At 41.6% G+C, this 20802-nt stretch overlaps 2 protein-coding genes across 3 annotated transcripts; one reads left to right on the plus strand and one right to left on the minus strand.

The window, feature by feature from the left end:
• Positions 1-5999: 5999 nt before the first annotated feature.
• Positions 6000-13137, plus strand: ccdc17 (coiled-coil domain containing 17). The gene is given in 14 exon segments (XM_087170490.1): positions 6000-6370; positions 7100-7228; positions 7705-7773; positions 8066-8189; positions 8386-8524; positions 9480-9596; positions 9757-9890; positions 10252-10374; positions 11023-11077; positions 11238-11453; positions 11576-11711; positions 12127-12213; positions 12373-12483; positions 12976-13137. Coding segments are annotated over 14 exon segments (1752 nt in total). The 5' UTR covers positions 6000-6220.
• A 1051-nt stretch (positions 13138-14188) lies between these two features.
• On the minus strand, positions 14189-20588 carry nasp (nuclear autoantigenic sperm protein (histone-binding)). Of its 2 annotated transcripts, XM_087170498.1 has the most exons (15): positions 20405-20588; positions 19939-19989; positions 19478-19591; positions 19053-19133; positions 18800-18903; positions 18062-18469; positions 17746-17816; positions 17599-17669; positions 17307-17380; positions 16729-16917; positions 16321-16484; positions 16044-16124; positions 15871-15945; positions 15090-15221; positions 14189-14392 (listed from the first exon to the last, which is right to left on the minus strand). In XM_087170498.1, exons 1-15 carry the CDS (start codon positions 20440-20442, stop codon positions 14354-14356), a joined length of 1692 nt encoding a protein of 563 aa, XP_087026624.1. In that variant the 5' UTR covers positions 20443-20588; the 3' UTR covers positions 14189-14353. The 2 variants fall into 2 exon arrangements, with proteins under 2 accessions (XP_087026624.1, XP_023250397.1); XM_023394629.2 differs by lacking the exon at positions 18062-18469 and having other exon boundaries at positions 20405-20582.
• Positions 20589-20802: the final 214 nt, after the last annotated feature.

Consider the following 20802-nt stretch of genomic DNA (forward strand, 5'->3'; position numbering starts at 1 on the left):
GGGGGGGGTCACACAGATGAAAGTTTTCACACCTCATCACACAGGTGGTGGGGCAGAAGCCTCTGGATGGGGAGGCAGCCGAGCAGAAAACCAAGTCCCTGATGGTGCAAAGTAGAGTCCTGAGGGCACAAGGAGCCGGCTGTCGCCTGACCTGAGGTTACTAATGGAGGTTTTTAGGGAATCCTGGTGGCACAGAGAGCTGGCACGTACGCCAAAGCACTTAGAGCTGTTTGAACCTACTGCACGACCTGTGTCTCAACATCTCTTTTAATGACGTTTCCAAACTGTAACGAGGCACGAGTGCTCAAAAGTTACGGAGTCTTTTTTTCACCTGCCCACTTGTTAACTCGCACATCTGTCCACACCAATGAAGTTGCTGTAAATCATCCAGTTAAGAGGAAGATGCTACACAGACCTACACACACTCAAATAGATGGATTCCTCCAAATCAACTCTCCCTTTAAGTTGAGACTATCCCACTAGAAAGAGCCTCTATGTCTTTCTAGGTTACAGTAGGAAACTGACAGACCACAATCATTTTTCTGGACTAGTGAGACAGTGTGATGCTGCACAGCTCTGATACAGGAGTATAGATGGAGCGTTATGTAATTAATACTCCTCCTCCTATGCAGATACAGTAGACAAGCCTAGAAATCCTGGCCTCAGCTGTAACTGAAGCCCTTAAAGGACTGAAACAGCTCGTATATACAGTGTCATTTTAATCACTCTGGCTCCTATATTCCCCTACAGACCAGCAGCTCTTGACTCAGCTAAAGGCTTTGCATAACTGATACCCTACTGTAAAACAGGCATCCAGTGTAATGTGGGGTTCATACAGTAACACCAAACCCCCTCTACAGCCACGCAGCATGCAGAGAATCTGTCTCTCTCTGTATCACCCACACACACATTAACATACAGCCTATAGACATATCCATTTACCTGTTAGCATGTAATTCAGCGCTGACAAGGACAGGTGACTGGTAAAACCAAGACAGACAGAGAAAAGTGGTGTGGGGCTCTCTTACCAACAAATCCCCCTTCTTCAGGAATCCTTCCTTTCCTCTCCCTTCAGCCGGCTTCTTCCAGCGCTCCAGCTTTCATCTTTCCCGTAAAGACAGCAGGAGGAAGAGAGCGAAGGACTTTAAATAATTGGCATTCCTCTTGCTCTTGTGTTTTCTCTCCTCTCTTCCAGATTTCTCCACAGTCTCCGGGGGGGAAGCGGGAGCATCAGTGATACACTGCCGCGCGCTCCGCTGCAGGAGGCTGGCCGTCAATCACACAGGTAACCTAGGGAACCGCTGGGCCCGTCCCCTAGCCAATGCTGATTGGCCGGCCGAGGGAGAACCAGAAGTCACAAGTCCTCGCAGATCCACAGATGGGTACCGAGAGCTGTGGTGGGATCATGTACAGAGCCAAACAAACAGTACTGGATTGCAGTACTTGTGAACTCTCTTTCTCTCCTCTCAGTCATTCTCTCTCTCTCTCTCTCTCTCTGACTTCAGAGCCTGCTGCTTTATTTTACAGTTGCCTAGCAACACACTGGCATGTGTGAGTGTGAGTGTGTGTTGCGGAGCAGGAGGAGAGATGTGGGAGAGAAAAAGGAGTTCAAGTCCTCAACTCTCTCTCTGTTTCTGTCTATCTTTCTTTCTCTCTCTCTCTCTCTCTCTCTCTCTCTGTGTCTGTCAGAAGTGTGGATGGATGTTGAATATTTCAGCTCCCAGCAGCAGCAGGACTCTGTCTAATTATTATGGAGGCTGTTGTTGCTTCAGAGCAGCCTGGACTGTATACGCAGCATTGGGAGTTAGTTAAAGGACAATTTCACATTTTTTTTAAGTGTGTCTTAAAACAGTCAGGTGACCATGTGAACACTAAGACAGTATTCCTCATCCACCTAATGCTTGCACTTAACAAGAGGCTTCAGGAGTCTGAGTTGGACAAATAAAGTGGATAGCCTTCAAAGTTACAGTGTTTAATAAATTCCCTCTGCGTGTGTGTTACTATTTTCCTCTGCCACTCAGCTGTCCGGGGGAAACATAGAGAGGCAATGTTGTACTACAAATACTGTTACTTTGGAAGATCTCCACGATGATTTGTCAAACTCAGTCTATGAAACTTCAAATTATCTTCAAATAAACTTTAAAAAGTGTTTGTACAAAGAACGAGGACAGTGCCCCCCATCACTTACATTTAAAAGGGATCTCTTAATAGCCCGTACGAACATGAGAAATAATTACCAGTAACACCTGTTTCAGTGACATATATGGGCGCCTGACCTTTGCTTTAAGACAGACTTGAAAAATTATGAACTTCTTCTTTAACCCAAAATGGCACAAAATACAGACTGCTACAGAGCACCTTAGACTTTAAGGGGTTCTTGCAGAGAAAGCAGTGCTCACTTTGTATCATAAAACATAATTAACAATAAGTTATTTTTAGTCACTTTTCAGTATACTTTATAAAAAGTTTAAAATGTTTCAAGTGTAAATATGCAGAGTGGTACAAAGGGTTCACAAAGGACAAGTTGTTAAAGGTTATACAGAGGTTGAAGGGCAGAGTTCATCATCCTGATGGTCTGAGGGAAGGTGGTTTTTCTGAAGGTCAGAAAAACTGAAGTCATTATTCCTTTATCGCTACCTTACCTCCCCAGAGGCCAAAAAGAAAGCCCCTGAAGTTGTTTCAACAATCTAATCTTTCACATTTACCATAGTCAGTTCACTGTTCAGTTATATGTCCTAGAATTTTGCTTCATATTCATTTATACCTTCATAAATCCCAGCATTAAAGTCAAAATGTTGTTTTAAAAACCCTCGTCACACTCTGTAAATATATTGGCTCTAAAATACTGGAATCAGCTTATAAAACATAAACTCCTCCTATCTTTTCTAATAAACCCTGAATCCCCACAGGAAATAGCGATGACTTGACCTCAGAGACGGCTGCGACCCTGGTTGTCATATTACATTAATGGGATCGAACTTTACCTAATTTACTTAACCTCTGTATTTCCTCCTACTCGTCATCCTCTCCGCTGCACCTCTCTGTGCAGGAGGAACTTTGGTTCACTGACTGTATAATCTAAAATGTACAAATGACAAATTTAATGTCACTGAAACACAAACAGCACTTTCAAATCACATTCTTCTAATGAGATAATGACTGCGTTTCTTTGATGTGACAATCACTCAGCAGCATTAAAGCAGGTGATGCAACACTCAAGCGTTCAAGGTGGCATCTGATTCTCTGATGAAAGTGGAAGTGTTTGTTTGAAATGACCAAAAAAAACTCTCTCATTTAATCTTTAATTGTAGTGCATGAACTGTTTCAGTTATATCCAAGGTTGAAGAGCTTATGGCACCAAAGGCTGAGCACTGAAAAGACTAAATACTGCTAAATCTACAGTTTGAGGTGCTAGTCCAACCAAAATCTGTCTTTGTGATGTGTGCGGTTACGAAGGATGGAAATGATTTCAGCAGCAGAAAAGTAAAAACGCTCATAGAAACGTCTCAAACCACTCAAACAAAACCCACGTCTGTCTATTCATGACGTCAGTATGCTCACAATAGACCCACAATGCCGACGCACAGACTGGTTAGTGAAGGTTAGAACTCTGCAATTGTGCACTTTCACTCATTTAAGACCTGCTCAGTAATTGCATTGAAATTTTCCAAACCAAGTGCATGTTAGTTCTGTAGAAAAGTGCACGATGCTGATGTCACTGCAGTGCTGAAGTTGCCAAAACCCTCAGTATAGGAGTAGAGCTGGTTGTACACACAGCTGCCAGCAGGGGGTGCTGTTTCAACTGAATAGAGGATTAAGAATTAAAGGGGCAGGAGAAAAACATACTGTTTAAATGCTTTAATGCTAGACTACACCTGACGGTCAGGAGACAGGAGTACATTTAAAACTGAACTAAGCTCGGCTGATGTAGAAACAGATAAAAAAAAAAATTGGTGTGCACCTGATATGTGACAGACTTGGGTTTGACACGAGTTCACCCCTCTAGATCTGAACACAGATCAGCAGAGTCTCTACGAAGAGGGTGGACGTGTGAAGCTCCTCTCAGAGGAACTGTCCTCATAGAGACTGTCCTTGTAGAGTCCTGAACTAAAATCCTGAGCAGCCAGGTGTTCCATTACCCACCTCTGTTATCTAAGAGCAGAACGCTACAGCAGTGTGGAAACGGTACTGTGTGAGCATTTGAACATAACCTTGTTTGTTTCTCATATCTGGGGAGTTTCATAATCAGGTTTTGTTGGGTTTTATTTTGTTGTTCTTAATGTCAGATTACTGTTTGTTGTCAGAGTGAATGTACTCACTGAGGTCCAGGCTTTTTCTGTTGTTGCTTCAAAGTCAGACATCCACTGCACAGCTGCAGGCATCCTCTCAGAGTGTTCACTCGAGGGTGAGAAAACATCATGCAGCCTGAGCATGTTTATAAAAAAGAAAAAAAAAAAGAAAGAAAAAGCCATATTATAAATATTCAAAAGGACAGAAGAAAACACATGGGCAGCGTTAGCTTAATGTGGTAACCAAGGGTACTCTACCACTGGAATCCAAAGAGCAGCAATAATTACTTGCCTATAATGAATTTAACAACGTAGAAGCAATAGTATACATGTGGAAATGTACTGCGCTCAGCTGATAGCAAATATGATTATTGTTAAGCACAATCTATGCCTTCTGTAAAGTGAAATCTGACAGGGCTGTGCTCACCAAAACTAGAAATCATAGGAAAACAGTAGGACACAGTCGGTGGAAGGCAGATTCTTTTAATACTTTGATGGTTGAACTCATTATGAAATCAACCGAAGGTCCGAAGCCAATCACAAAGTCCAGTGTCCCGGTGTTTAGGTCAGTTGTCTCTCTCACAAACTGACTGGACTCGGCTGGGGAACACGGTGATATGACCCTGCTATTCTTTAAAGAAAACAGGCTCTGGTGCCTCCACATGCTGCTGAAAGCTGCTGTGTGTCTAAAGACTGATACTGCAACTCTAACACTACATGACCTTTGTCCATATTATCACTACTTCACATCATTCAGCAATGACACTCTTTTTTTCTCTCTGTTCCACTTCAATTCACTCTGATATAATAAAACCTCTTCCATGAAAGCACTGCTTTTTATTTCATGTACAGCTTGGAAACAGAAGTGTCATGTCCCACAGTCTGTGTCTGACAGGAACATGATGTGTTAATAATATGCATATGTATAACAACAAAAACACACATCACAAACAGATGCGTTTAAATCTATTCAGCTGTATTCCTTGAGTGCAGCCTATAAACATGACCTTTTGTTGGATATGTATTGATTTATAAGGTCTATTTAATATTCATTTAAACCTTTTTACAGGCCACTGAGAGACGCCCAGATTACAATACAAATATATATATATATGTAAAAACAATTAAGCAATATAAAGTATAATAAACAATAAAAGCAATATATAAAAGCAATAAAACACATAATATAGGACATATTAAGTAGATAAAAAACAATATATGCATATAAAAGTTGAAGCTCAACTAAAACACACACATTATAATGATAACCGGATGAATAATACAGTAAGTAGCAGGTAATACAAATCATACACTTCACACAAGATCATATTTAAAGCCCAGAAAGTCTAAATGTTGTTTCTTTGAGTATTCTTCATGAGCTAAAGCCCCAGATCGTCTTGTGGAATGATTCTCTGTTTATATCCAAGCTGTTTTTCAGAGATTTGAAAACACCTTTAGGCTGTGGATTTAGTTTTGGTGGAAAAGTGTTAAAATAACACTTGTAACAAAATGCCATTGTTCGTGAAGTATGCAGGTGCAAAAGCCGGTACGTTCAGAAGAACTCACCACAGCCTCACAACAAAGTCACTGGCATGGTGACAATTACCAACAAACATAAAAAGCCAGCAACTCAGTAGTGGAGGAACAAACCAAACATGTTTTACAAGCTTTAAATGAACTGAGCCTTCTGTGTAATCTAGAAGAATAATAAGAGGAGTTTGTGGGTTTTTTTTTGTTCTCCTCTCTGCAACAATCTTCTGGGACCTAAATTGTTTTGTGTACGACTCTGAAGTGAGTTATTCCTACTGTATTTCAGTTTATGGGTTGGTTATCTTATTTCATCTTTCTTCTGGCATGTTTTCTTTTTTCTTTTTTTTTTTCAGTTTGGGTTCTTGGTTGGATTCTTTAGAAAACACCAGCTTTGACACCAGATGGAGGAGGAGTTGATCTGTGGAGCCTGCAACATGGTGTTTCGCTCCAATGAACTGCTCGGGAAACATACAGCACTGTTCTGCATCGGTAGCGAGGTCAACGGTGGAGGTGTGGACCCTAAACAGACGAGAACCCCTGATCTTAGTCAGGTAAACACCTCAGCAGGGTAGAAGGTTTCTGGTAACTGAGCGACCTGACCCAACCATACAAACAATTTAAGTGATCAGACGGTTAGAGTTAAATGACTTTGTCTGTAATTAGAGGTCTCATGATTCTGCACATGATCCTTTACTTATTAGATGCTTTAGAATATGAAGTTGTGAACTTACCATGAATATGATGCGTATTGTTGTGAGGGGGTCTTCTGGACAGAAAATGCTTCTGTGAAGAGAGACATGAGAAAAATGAAATGATTGCGCACCAGAGTCTCTCTAAAGTAAGGTCGATTGAGTATAATAAATTTACACAATGAAAATCCAATTTTCACATTCAATTTTTCTGGGGTTTTTTGATAACCAAAACAACCACCAATAAATTCCTGGATTTTTCTTTTTTCTTTAATCATCAACCAAAATGACAAAACCCTAAATTTTAATGCACTTCTGTAAAACTCCACCAGTATGGCCTCAACACAGCTGAATCAACACAAGTATACACAAGTATGTCTAACAAACTTAACATTATAGCTTCAAAAGACATGATTCACTGCTTGACTTCTGCATTGTTCTGCATGTCAGACATAAGAGATGAACAGAAGTGAATTCCAGTTTTTTGGTGGATGCTCTCTTTACCAGGCTGGTTATATGCAGCATCTCTGTTACTGTGATTAAGAGACGGATGAATCTAAAAACCTTGTGCCTTTGTGTTTGTGTGTGCAGATGAGGGGTCAGAGGAGGAACGTCATCAGGCGGAGGAGTGTTGACGCCGAGCCAAAGGCAGGAAAAGCAGAAGACAAAGCAGCAAGCAGTCAGACGGACAGAGCTGCTGTGCAAAATCTGACCGACGAGGTAAAACTGAACCACTGCGCTAACCACACTTCACCCATTCTGTGACACAGCAACGTCGACACCTGAAACACACCGAGCGTTTTCACCCATCCCCTGTCCCCAGTGAGCAGGCATTGTTTTATTATGTAAGAAGTATTTTCAGATACAGTCCAGTTGCATATGTTGCATTGTAAAGATCAACCAGATTCATAAGAACTCAAACGGGATGAAGGTGTCAGTGCAACATTTTGTGTATTTTTGTTGTCATTTTACCAAGCACTGCAGGCATGTCACAGTCTTTGATTAAAAATTCATGTCTGAATATGATTATGTCAGTCATGACAGACTGGAAGAGCAATTTCCAAAAGGGATTAAGCAGGGTATTATATTATACAGACATACAAATATATACACAGCCAAGTATTTTTTTTTTTATCAAATTATATTTCTTTTGTTACATTAAGATTACAACATGCTTTCTCTCTTCTGATGTTCAGTTTCACAAGTTGAGGATGTCCATTGAGGAACATCTGCCAAACCAGTCAAAAAGGAAGACACATACTGAGGTAGGCTCAGTGGTTCTCCCCTTACTGTACTATTCAGCCAATATGGTATATGATAAGCACTGTCACGCATGTCAAGATACTATAAGTGCTCACATTTCTTCTATATTGTAAAAGCTCTTTAATAATAGACTAAGTCCTCATTCAGTGGTGTCAGACTGAGTTACAGGTCACCCATTTTAATGACGCTGGGTCTCAGGGTGACAGAAGAAATGAATCGTCTCACTCCAGGGTGCAACATGTTTAAGAAGCAATGCTGTGCATAAATCTATCCATTTATAAACATGGTCCTTAGGCAAGTGGGTGTCATCTGGGTCACAGTGAGAGACTGAGGGAGATGAGGGAAATGGCGACGCTCCACGAGCGACAACTGGCCCTGATACATGCTCACAACCAGCAGCTGGAGCAGCAAAGAGATGGTGAGGAACAAATGCTATAAGCCGCTTGAGTCCGAAATTCTATGCTGGGAATTAAAGGCAATGTGAGGGCTTGCTCTTAGACTCTGTCTGTGTGTGTGTGTGTGTGTGTGTGTGTGTGTGTGTGTGTGTGTGTGTGTGTGTGTGTGTGTGTGTATGTGTGTTTGTGTGTTTGTGTGTGTGTGTGTGTGTGTATCAGAGCTGGCCCAGCAGGTAAGTGTCCTGTCTGAGCAGAGCAACGCAACTCACTTGGAGAGTCTGCTGATGGAGCTGAGAGAGCAGGAGGAGAGGAACGAGGAAACACTGCAACAACTTGCTGAACATCTCCATGCATTACAGTAAGTGTGTGTGCGTGTGTGCGTGCGTGCATTGTATTTAACTGTATAATGTGCACATCTGAACTTTGAACTGCACTTTACTTAGTTCTATATTTGACATAGGTCATACTTTTCCGCTTTGGTAAATACATAATGGTAGCTGTGTGTCTATCTTTGGCTTGATGTACTACTGTCCTTGCAATTTATAATAAGTATATTGATTTTTTTATACATTTAAATTGCTTATATGTCGACCACTATAGAGATTGTCTCATTCCTGGGACCTGTGTGTTTAATGCCTGCCTGCAAACCAACTCTTCTTTGGGTGATAATGACACTGAAGTTGATGATCATAAGTCTTCAAACACATTTCACACACATCTGCAAAGTAACTACAGCTGTAAAATAGTAGTGGAGTGAAAAGTACAATATTTTATTTTAAAACACAGTGGTTCAACACAATGAAGGATACATTAAAAGAAGAATAAAATGCAAATACCCAAGTAATGTACAAGCCTTTAGAACTGTACGCAGTATGTAGTGATATCACAAAGGGAGGATTTAGTGTTTCGGTGTCTTGCTCAAAGACAAACCAACAGGATACACAACAGCTTGGAATCCAGAGAGTCCATTTGAGTCTCTAACCACTAACTGTGCTGCCACTGCAGACACAGGTGTATTTTCTTAAGGTGAATTATGTCCACACACATACTTAAGTACAGAAAAATGACGGCCTCTGCAGTGCTCTGCCACCAAGAGTATTATTTTGTGAAATTTGTATGTTTTTTTGAGGCTTGTATGACTCAGAGCATCAATTCTGTGTTTTATTATTCCCGGGTAGTTCCTTCTTACAACATTTGTGGTAGAACAGATTGATTTTGTATTGCAGTTTCTGGCTGGGAGACTTTGCATGGATGTCATAATATGATCTAATTTAGATGATCTACTGTGTTTTTGCTTTTCTTCTTCTTTTCAGTGTGCAAAAGGTCCCTGTACCTGCTGATCAGCCAGATCCGGGCAAGAACAAAAAGATGCATCATGAAAACTACGAGCTCATTTCCTCTGTAGCCGGCCCTCTCTCTACCCAGATAAAGTATATACCTGCATCCATCCATGGGAGATTATTCTAAAACCAACTGGAAGAAAACCCTGTTCCTGTGTCTTCTCTGTCTGGTTGTTTCCATGTGAATATGAATCAATTCTACTGAGCTGCCCTGCTATGTATGAGGGTAAATCGGGTGTCTTTGTTGCAGAGCCTTGCAACAGGCATACGTCCAGTCAGGTGGGTCAGATCCAGTCATTGTGGCACAGATGATTGACCTGCAGTCACAAGCCCAAAGTCTGGAGAAGAACCAATCAGCAGCGTCCACCAAGGCCAGGAAGAAGAGTAAGAATGACGATGACAGAGAGTAAATATGTAGTTCCTGTCACTGTGATACTCTATGTCAATACTGTTGCACCCAGTGAAACCTTTACTAAATTTACTCTACTTGATATTTCCACATTTCCAATAAATTCTGTACTAATTCCACGATTATTAGATTTTGGTCCAACGTTTCTTTTCACATGATCAGTTATAGAAACTGAAACATAATGAATGCAAAACACACACTGAATTAGAGAATTGTGCCGAAGGGCAACAAAGATGACGATTCTGATACTTAGTTCACGCTGCAGATTCATGGTATAAAACTGAGAGTAAATTACCTTTTGAAGGTGAGCCACATCATTGTCATCCTCGTTTCCAGAGTTGAAGCCTTGTCAGTGGTGTCCGAGCCTGGAGTTGCTGGTTTTGGAGCAGGAGAACCAGAGGCTGGAGGAGGAGATCCTCAGGATCCAGCTGGCCAGAGAGAGAAACCATGACTATGAAGGTGGCCGTTGTAATAAAGCACAAAGCTCTTATTTTCAATGTTTTTCACAAGTAATTCGTGGCTGAATGCGTGAGTACAGTCCAAAAATCAAGCAGTTTTTAAGTGTTGTTAACCTGCTGATGATGGGGATCACCAAAGTCAGGACACTTTAATTAAGACATTTTAGATCTACAGGCAAAAGCTCTCTGACTTGCATAAACTAAACACTGCTGTGCACTAGAAAAATTAATGGGTCAGTAGTAGTCATACAGGTTTGCTGTTAGTTAAGACATGTTTTGTTTGCATGCTCTGCAGCAGCAGCAGCGAGGACTGAGCTCGGGCTGATTCAGAGGGAGAATCTCCAGCAGCTTTCCAGTTTACAGGCAGAGATGGAGAGAGGCAAAGAAGCTCCCTGGCCCTGGAGACAGCCTCCTCCTCCACCTCCACCTCCCCGTCCACTCCCACTCCAAACCAAGACTCACATTCATGCACCTCTTTCACTGGTACATAATTTGCAATTCAGTCAAGCATGTTTATGAAGTCAGCTTTTGCAGCTAAATCCTCTAGATTAACGACTGCTCAGTAATAATTTACTGACAGTTTTTGACAGTTGTTGTCTGTCATGATTAAATAATAATCTCCAGGTGAGGTCCTGCTCCTCTCTGTCAGGAAGAGGCAAGATGGACCCACTGGACTCTCTGGATCCAGCACCCTACAACCCAGCGTCAGTTTAATTCTCCACACCACCCACACATACATCCATATATATATATATATATATATATATATATATCAATCATATCAAATCCTCTACAAATCTGTCAGTGTTGCAGCCCTCTTACCTTTCTTGAAATTAAAGTAAATAACATCCTCTGGTCTTTCAGAGCTGGTTTTGTGGTTTTCTTTGACCTGGTTCTGGGACTTGATGCCTCTCTGAAGGCGTTGCGTCTGGTAGCAGCTGTCTACTCAGAGGGTCTGCAAGTGGGACCTCCGACTCCGCTGCCCCCTGTCCAGTGCCTTCGGGGAGTATCCCTGCCTTACAGTCACGGCCTCACCCCTGGAAACTGTGCACTCCTGTCAGTCAAACAGCCTGCACCCAGGTAGGGGCACCACCTAAAGAAAATAAATAGTATAAATATGAGTACATGCACCTGCAGTTAGCATGTTGTAGTCTCTAGTTTCATACATGTATAATACCCCCTCCCCCCCAACTCCCCTGCAGGATCCAGCCGTCACCCTCCCTCTGTCTGGTGGTGGAGGTGCAGGCAGCAAGCAATCTGGATGTTTATAACCAGGAGGTGTTCAAAATGGCGTCCTGTGGCTGGACACAACTGGAACTCTTTGATCAATACAACCAGGTCCATCTGCATATTCAATGACATGTTTATACATGTTTATATTATTAATGGTGGAAACTGATTCTACACCAGCAGAATATGTCGAATACTAGAATAAGGCCTGGCCTCTCATTTGTAGGTTCACAGTCATTATTCACCACTTATTAATCAAGTGGTGTATAATGGCTGTGGGCCTAAATAGTAATTCTTTATTTATTTCAAGACAAAATGTTTAAACCTCTGCACCTCACCTGCAGGGGTATTTAGGAAATTGACTGCACCATCTGGCAGAGCTTAGTCTTAATCATCCGAGTCTAAAATGATCTGAAAATCACCATCTGCTATTTTTGTTCATATGCACACTTTAACCATATTGAACCATTACTGAATACTCTGGCTTATGTGTTACAATGTTTTATTTTATCAACTCCAACAGCTTCGTAGCGGCCACTGGAGGGTGCCAGTGCGCAGGCTGCCTATTAAACCTTCACTAAGCATTGCCCAGCTCAACTCAGTACCGCAGGTATGTGGACACCCAAGATTTATCAGGTTCAACCTACCTGTGCCATTAGCATTAAAAATATGAAATTTGAGCAGTTGTTTTTACGGACTTTTTGGTTTATGTTGAAGCAAGGTGGTCAATTATAGGCCTGACTGTGTTTGTTTTTTCTGTAAACTTAAGGTGGGCAACATGGAGCTGTGTGTACGTTTGGTCAATGGTCGAGATGGAGACGTGCAGACCCTTGCAAAGCCTGACCCGACCAGCACCGGGCACTATAAATACCCAGCTGTGGTAGGTTAAGAGGGGACTTAAGAGGGGATCCAGTTTTTAAAAAAAATAGTCAATTTAACTGTTCTGTACTAGAAGCCAACTTATTGGAAGCAATTATAGCTAAATAATTTTGTTTTGAGTTATGCACAAGAGACAGGGTAATTGGAGTCATTTGATCATTGCTGCAATGTAAAGAAAGATCCTCTTTGTCATCTTTACGCATAAAAGTGTCACTACTGATAAGTCTACATATGTACGAAGATTTTGTACATTGTAAATCCTCTATAGAGAAAAGGCAGTACAGCAATGTATTACAGGAAATGTAAGTAATGGTTTTCATAACAACTTACATATTACATACATAACATATTTGGACAAACAAATGCAATTTTACCCTCGACAACAATACGAGTGTCACCTATGGATTCTCTGTCTTTGGAAGCAAGTGCATGTTACTTTTTTTATTTTATTTTTTTTAATGTGCTGTTGGGTTTACCTCATGTCTCCATACAGGTGTCCCCTCTCCCTGCGACTGTCCACAGAAATGCATCACTGCCGGTTTCAGCTCCACCGCCCACAGGAGCAGATGAGCTCTCCTCCCTGCTGACCTCGACTGATCACAGAGACCCTCCACCCACAGATGAAGCCAGTCACAGTTGAAAGAGACAGACATGAAATGCAGAAAACATCTTTACAATGAGGGTTTATCAGATATGTCAAATGTCAAACTTTGATTACCTTGCAAAAGTGTAAACAAGGGCTCCTCTTACTTTCCTTTTGGTGCAGTTGAAAGACGCAGGGGTCCGCAGTTGAAGCGGAGATATACAGGACAGCTCGTAAGATGAATTCAGCAGCACATTGATGGAAAAGAGCACATGAAATTTAACAATGTCCCACATTAAAATTAAGCGGTACATTCGGACAAAAGTAAATTTGACATCTGTGACCAACCATAAATCAACTGAAATAAAATGAATCAATCAACTGAAATAAAATGTCAGGTAAGGGTCAAATGCTCACAAGGTCCTTGAACCCATGGTGATGTTTTCAATTTCTTTTATTCCCCCTACAGTCTAAAACTTAATGTTCAATTTACCATTTTAGAAGATTCTAAGAAAACCAAAAATATACATTTTAAAAAAAGGTCAGGTTTTGTGGTGCTGTGAGCCCAGTTAGATGATTGACAATCATTGCAGATTGTCTGCATATACACTGTAGCAGCTTTTGTTGGGTTGGAGCATTCACTCAGACTGTTATTGTACACTCAAATTACATAGAGAAATTCTTGTAGCAAAAAGCCTATCAACTACGGATATTCTCAATTTATGACATTATTACATATTTGCTGTATGAATATCATTAACCCAAGTAACTTAAAGTAAGACGACACATTCAGGTGTGGCCACGAAACTATCAGTGCACATTTAATTTCTTCTGACAGGAAGAGCTGCAGTCAGTGTTTGTCCCACAAGTGCTCCTTCATTGATTATCCTGAAGGTCACGGTGGGGTAGGGCGGGCCAATTTCTAACCACCAATTAACCTAATGTGCATATCTCTGGATAGTGGGAGGAATCCTGAGTACCTGGAGGGAACCCACATAGGCACAAGAACATGGAGACTCCACACACAGAGGCCCCAGCCCACCGAGTCACAAGTGTATCATGTTCAAAGTGGCCAGAAAGTCTTTATAAATTTAAAAAAAAAAAAAAAAAAGTGCAATACAAATTTACATCTGCAAATTCTTTATTTTCTTTTACTACAAGTATACAAAACTGGACAGACAAATCTATGAAAATGGATCTTATTTACAAAACAAAATTGCTGAGGGTGGAGAGGGGCTGGACAGGCATGCTGTGCTGGTTTTGAAGATCAGGAAAGAGACATGGAACGTCACGCTGAAGACTGGACAGAGGCTGACTGGTTGGCAGGCTACAGGAAACAGACAAAAAGAAGGGCACTTAACATTACAGCAGAACAACAAGTGCATGTCTGTCCTCATCAAGAGAATTTTTCCAGATTGCTGGTTTGTCATGGAAGGCTTTGTAAGAGCTCTCACCACTGCAGTTCTCTCTAATAATAAATGATTCTTTTCCTTTTGCAAACAGCAGCGCAGACAGCATTTATACAGAGAGATGTGAACTTCAAGTGATGCAAATAGCAATGCAATTTGTTTGGAGTCCAGTCTGACAATTTAAGACCGCATTAACTTCCAACCATGGTAACAGCTGGTGCTACGTCTCTAGTTAAGAGGTGTCCTGTGAATGAATAGTATCGTTTGCTTCTATACAGATGAAAACCACTTCAAGAATTTGAGAAGTTGAGTTTAGCTGTAATGTCTAGTCATTTCTGTACGTTTAGCAAAAACAGGTCCCAGACATGCAGTTTCATTGCATTTACCAACCTGTATCAGTTAAAGCATTGACTTTAATGACTCCTCCCAACTTCCTAGGAGGCAATTATGTACTTTTGAGTTGGATTTAAGAGGCTGCCTATCCACTTTTACAGATACTGGAAAACAACCTGAACCTAAAATCAAATTAAAAATACAACTGGAAACCATATGCACGTCACAACACAAACCGAGTGTTGTTGTGCACATGTATCAGTACATAAGCCTATCACTCGCCTCCTGTGATTTTCCCTCCTGGACTCCATTGCCGTTGCTGGCACTAGAGTCACCGCTGCCATTAACTGTGGCTTCCTGTTTCGCTTGTTTAGCATCAGTGTCCTTTACTGGGCTCTCCTCCTCTGGTTTCCTCTGTGTAGAAACATAAGAGCAGGACAAGGGGGTGGAACAGGAGACTGAAGGCTTCTGTACACAACCTTTCAGGTTGACATTTACAACAGTGCAAATGAAACCGAAGTTGACATAAGCAGCCATCACCAATTACGTCACAATTTAAATTAATCATGCACAAGTCAGCCCATAATCAAAGTTTAATTTCTTGGATTAAGTTCCACCATAATGCAGTCACCTACAAACACACGCATGCCACAACTACACTACAGGAACCAACACAAGTCACACTTCAGTCACTGCACAGGTCACACAAAAGCCACAACACATCAGCAGAAAGCCATAACGACATCCCTACAACCAAAGCAGGCAAGCAACAGACCTTACAACATAAAGTGGGAGTACATGGCCAGTTTCAATGATACAGATTATAACTCCAATATGGAGTTAGTTGTGAGGGGTTTTATTCCTCCAACAGTTACTACATGACAGATCTGAGATTCATTCTGTCCAGCAAATAGAAGTGCAGCATCATTCGCTGTTTGGCCGGACTTCCATCCCTGATGTGTCAGTTTTATCTGACAGCAATCATGATGAGAAAAAAAAAATAATAAATAAATAAACAAACCTTATTAACAGGAACCACCGTTAAGGGATTAGTAGGTCTCACCTTTTTCCTGACAAGGTGGGAGATGTCTGAGACTGCTTTGGAAGATGAAGCGCTGTCAGATGATTTAACTGGAATCTGAAATAGAAAGTTTGGTTTGATTGCTTTCATGGGGGGGTGACATTTGGCTTTTTAAAGACATTTTAGGTTAATGTGCATCAATCCCATGTCCTTACCTGGCTGGCTGTTGCAAATGCTGATGATGATGATGGGCCCCCGTTTTCACATAGGAATGCTGTTGAGGTCGAGGCACCGCCCTACAAGAGGGTAGTCAGTTACCCAGAGCAAAGGTTGCAACTTTTGATGCCGTTTGCACATTTATGCCACATTCAAGTAAAACCTCCTGGTAAATTTCAAACACCATCAGCACAAAGTCTGGCAAGCTAAAATATAAAGGGTGAACTCTCATGTTGAGGAAATGGTTTAAACCTGGGCTGATGAAAGTCTACCTACTAGTGTTTGCTGGATGGCCTGGGAGGCAGTGCTGGCAGTTCTCTGGCTCTCCTTGGCATCCTCCACCTTTTCCCTGATGTCTGGCAGAAGCTGCTTCAGCTCCTCCATCTCATTCTTCTCTTCTGCTGCTCCATCTGCTGCATCTATCACCTCCTGCAACATGGCTGTACACAGACAACGGACGGGTTTAACAAGAAAAACATGATACAGAAGCGTTACCTGGATAAATGCAGTCAGTTGCCATCTTGCTAAACTTAAGAGCGACTGAGTATCTTCCAAAGAAATGTCACACTCTTCCAACCACCTGCCAGTCAACTCATTCTTAAATGAGTTAGACATGAAGGTTATGTGCACAAGAAGGCCACATTTCTAAAAACATTAGTGCCAAGACAAAAAAATAAATCTTACCCAGACGGGTCTCGATGACTTTTATGGAGCTGTTGTAGTGCTGGATGGCCTGGCTGTACTGGTCCATGTAGCACAGTGTGGCGGCGACATGGTAGTGGGTCTCAGCCAGGAGACGACTGTGGGGAGACAAGTGCTTCAGCTGCAGGGTAAGACATTCCTGGAAGTCTTCTAGAGCCTGGGGGTAGTTACCTGGGGGAAAGACACATTTAGTTTTTTGCAAACTGTAGCATGTTGTGTTTTCATCTGTATGCAATTGTATTTTTAGCCCTACACACATTGCAGCCTCTTCACACCATTTAATGATAAGAAATCAAAGCTTCAAAAACCATAAATCCCTTAAGGCCCCAGTCATGTGTACAAACTATTAGATTGCCCCCCCCTCACAAAGTGTTCATGTTGATGAACAAACCAAATGTTAATCAACAAATGTTGATTCGATTCAGTTAACCTCTAAGGTTCCACAGGAAGCCATGTACATGTTTTAATGCAGAGAAAACTGAGGGTAAAAGCTGGGCCCCCTTATGAAAGGTGACAGTGACAAGTCTGTCTTGATATTCAGTCTGCTGTTAGAAACATACCTGATTCAGTACTGACTTCTCCGAGTTTCAGATATGCCTGGGCTGCCATCAGCTGCTCGTCTTTGCTCTCCTTTCTGGAAGAATAATGATATTAACAGGCAATTTTACCTCATTGTCTCACATCCTCAAGCAGGATTAGGGCCCTTAAGTCTGGATGCAGGTAACAAGTAGCCTTCTTGAATTCACATGTTCAGTATAAAGCTTTCTAATAATTTCTTACATGTTGACATACTTAATTTTGAGCCATTGTTCTTAGTTTATCATCAACTTCATCTTGTAGAGTTGTCATTACCTTTTAAAGATGACTTTAGCCACCTCCAGCATCTCCCAGGCCAACTGCAAATTCCCAACTTCCTCCTCATCCTGAAAGGCAGAGAAGGCATGTCAGAAATGAACATATTCACAATTATGTCCAAGACTTCCATGTATGGAAACTCACTTTATCTTGTCCATTTTTTTCTCCATCCTCCTCCTCATCGTCATCATCATCGTCGTCATCATCATCGTCATCTGTGGAAAAAACAGGAGGATAATTACAAAGAGCTAGACACTCATTTTTCTAAAGTGCACCTTCAGTAGAAAACCAAATGCAAATGTGCTCGGAAAATGGAAAAAAATGTGCAGTTTACACTTGCTCCAGTGCATTCCCCTTCACCTTTTGCAACACCTGTTAATGCTGACCATTCTGTATTAAGCAATACCAAACTTGTGCTACACCCATCCACACCAACAGTGCTCAGTATCTAGAGATCTACTGCCCTCTGCTTCCTCTTCGTTCTGTTCGGCCTCTGGTTTGGATTCCTTATCCTTCGCCTCTCCATTCTGCTCTTTAACAATTTGTACCTTCGCCGTCACATTTTCCTTTCCAGGAGATCCAGTAGGACTTTCTCCCACACCATTCACAGGAGCACCCGGGGTCTTCTCGGCTCCATTCGCTGTGGTTTCCTGGACTGAACTCTTCTCTTGCCCATTCACAGGGGAGTCCGATGTTTTCTCTGATCCATTCACGTGTTTGACTGGGCACTCTGCCACACCATTTTCTTTTTTCACCTCAGCAGGGCTCTTTGGATCTTCAGACTTCAGCTTGTTGTCAGCTGCCACAGTCTCTTCTTTCTCAGCCATTGCATCATAGACCTGCTTTCGTAGCTCATCTCTAGTTTTTTCTGCACCAGTGTCACATGAGAAAACTGAGTTTTCTGACATTGATATTAACTTGACAATTCAACTCGCATTCATTTTGTATTCCAATACCATCTTACTGTATCACACTGTATTGTTGTATGTAGGCAGTCAAGTCTTTTAGACCCCTTTTTATGAGCTGGGGTTTACACATGACTAAAAGAGTTGTTCTAACCTAACCAGAAAAGCCACTTTTAATATAAACTGAATTAATTTAGGGAAATGTAATCAAAATTTTATACTAGTATAGTCATTTGTCTATATGAAAAACTCTTACCCCCTTAAGTATAATCAGAAAAGTGTATAACACTGACCATCAAGGTTGTTGGCACTCTCAATATTTGAGTTAGGCTGCTCCTCTTCCTCCGATTCTTCTGGGACTCCCTCCAGGGCATTACCAAGTACACTGTTCTCCATTCTAACCAAAACACAAAGGGATCTATCAGGTTATCCAAAGTAAACAGAGATACTGCTTGCAGGGGAAGGCCAAAGATTTTACTCTGAACCCAATTTATAAAAAAAAAAAACACCACACACAAATTACCCTAAAGCAATGCATCAACCAACCTGGCAAGCTCCAGTAGGGACTTCCCACACAGGAAGAGGGCCTCTCCACACTCATCTGCAGTGTCCCCATACTTCGCCGCTCTGGCAGAGACAACACACAAGTGTTTAGTGGAGAAGATTTTGATGAGTACTGTCTAATATTACATAATTTAAAAAAAACATCACAACAATACTGGAATGTAGTTATAAATAAAGGTATGATATGAACTCATCTCAATAAGCATTTCAGGGTTAGTGTAATTTCCAAATCTGGTAAACAAACTTTCACTTTCAGCATAACCAACACACATCCAGAGTGAATGATCCTCAGAAAACAGCCAGAGAATTAGTGAACAGCTATCTTTCATTACAAATATTCATATTAACAGTGATCGTTTTTTTCCGCCATGTAAAAAAGTGACAGCTCTCTTCCCTCAAATACTCACAGCATGCTACAGGCTTCCTGGAAAACACCAACAGCAGAGACAATGTCTCCCATCACTAGATGTCTGTTCCCCGTGCCAATCAGTTTCTTTGCCTCCTCCATGACGTCCACAGAGCTGCAAGGAAAGGAAAAAAATAAAGTACACATGATGATTGTAACTTTTTTTGTAGAAAAAGAACTAAATCACTCATTTTTTCTAGTGTATTTTCAAGGCCAGATTCTACTTTTCAACACAGCTTTAAACTTTGTTAAAGATGTCACTATATTTTGAATGCAAATCTGTTCTTCCTTTATTAAGAGTTGATCGTAATATCCATTTATAATTGTTAGTGCTGTGATGAAATGAAAGTTTATTTTGATGAAAGAAAATCCTGTGGGTGGGTGGTGGTGGGGACACACGCACGCCAAGTGTTGCCTAACAATGTGAACAAATGCAGCGGAGTTTGCTGGGGGGGTACTCACCTGTCTGCAGCAGCTGATGATGATGATGATGAGCACGGCTTCTCCTCCACACTGCAAAAGTTCAAACTTGAGTTTAGTCAACGCCAAAAAAAAAAAAAAAAAAAAGTCACCTGACCAGACCCTCAAGCGCAGCCAGTGTCGACACTCCGAAGTTTTACCGTTGGCTCTCTGAGTTTACGTCCGGAGACGTTAGCTGTATTGTTGTTAGCGCCGTATGGTGGTTAGCCATCTAGCTGAGCTGACTGGTGTTCGTTAACAGCGTTTGCAGCCACCATAAAGAGCTGTTAACCATGCTGTTACTTTAATAGTCGCCATCACTGACTGCACGTTTGTATAATCCATATCTTCCAACCAATACTAAACACAGTAGGTCGCACACGTTAGCTTAAAGGCTAAATGCTAGCTAGCTGTGTTTTCCCAGCGTACGTTATAGTGACTGCAGAGAGAAATTACAAGCGACTCTTACCTCCCAGAGCTGGACGCGGTGGACGTTTCCTCTGGCATTTTTTCAGGACGATAGGAGAGACGGTGGAAAGAGGAAAACAGGCAGTGTGGTGCGTCTGTGAATGAAGTACAGATAGACCTCCTGTAAGAGTCCTTGTTGGCGCGCTTAAATAGAGAAAAGAAGGGTTTCTATTTCCGCCTAACTTGGAACGCGGGAGATTGAGTTTAAAGGGGCCGCAGCACGTATCATGATGTGTTCAACGCCCGTGGGAAAAGTACAGGTCCTTTAAACGTTACATACCAGTATTGTTTCAAAAGAAACAAAAACAGTCTGCAGTCATTATATACTGTTGGGTTCACAAAACTCAACACCACACTGGAACAGGGTTTAATAGCTTTTAGGTGGTTAAAAACCTTTGG

The sequence above is a fragment of the Seriola lalandi genome, unplaced genomic scaffold (genome assembly GCF_002814215.2).
Source record: "Seriola lalandi dorsalis isolate HSWRI2012SDOR001 ecotype SW California unplaced genomic scaffold, Sedor1 jcf7180002054949, whole genome shotgun sequence".
NCBI classification, from domain to species: domain Eukaryota; kingdom Metazoa; phylum Chordata; class Actinopteri; order Carangiformes; family Carangidae; genus Seriola; species Seriola lalandi.

Bases quoted from the DNA above. Each gene is read 5' to 3' on its own strand.
- nasp (XM_087170498.1), bottom strand. From the start codon at position 20,442: ATGCCAGAGGAAACGTCCACCGCGTCCAGCTCTGGGAG. The intron at 17,381-17,598 runs GTAATGACAACT...TTATTCTTCCAG, and splicing joins GCTAAAGTCATCTTTAAAAG to AAAGGAGAGCAAAGACGAGC. The intron at 16,485-16,728 runs GTAAGATTTATT...GTCTGTGTACAG, and splicing joins AGTCATCGAGACCCGTCTGG to CCATGTTGCAGGAGGTGATA.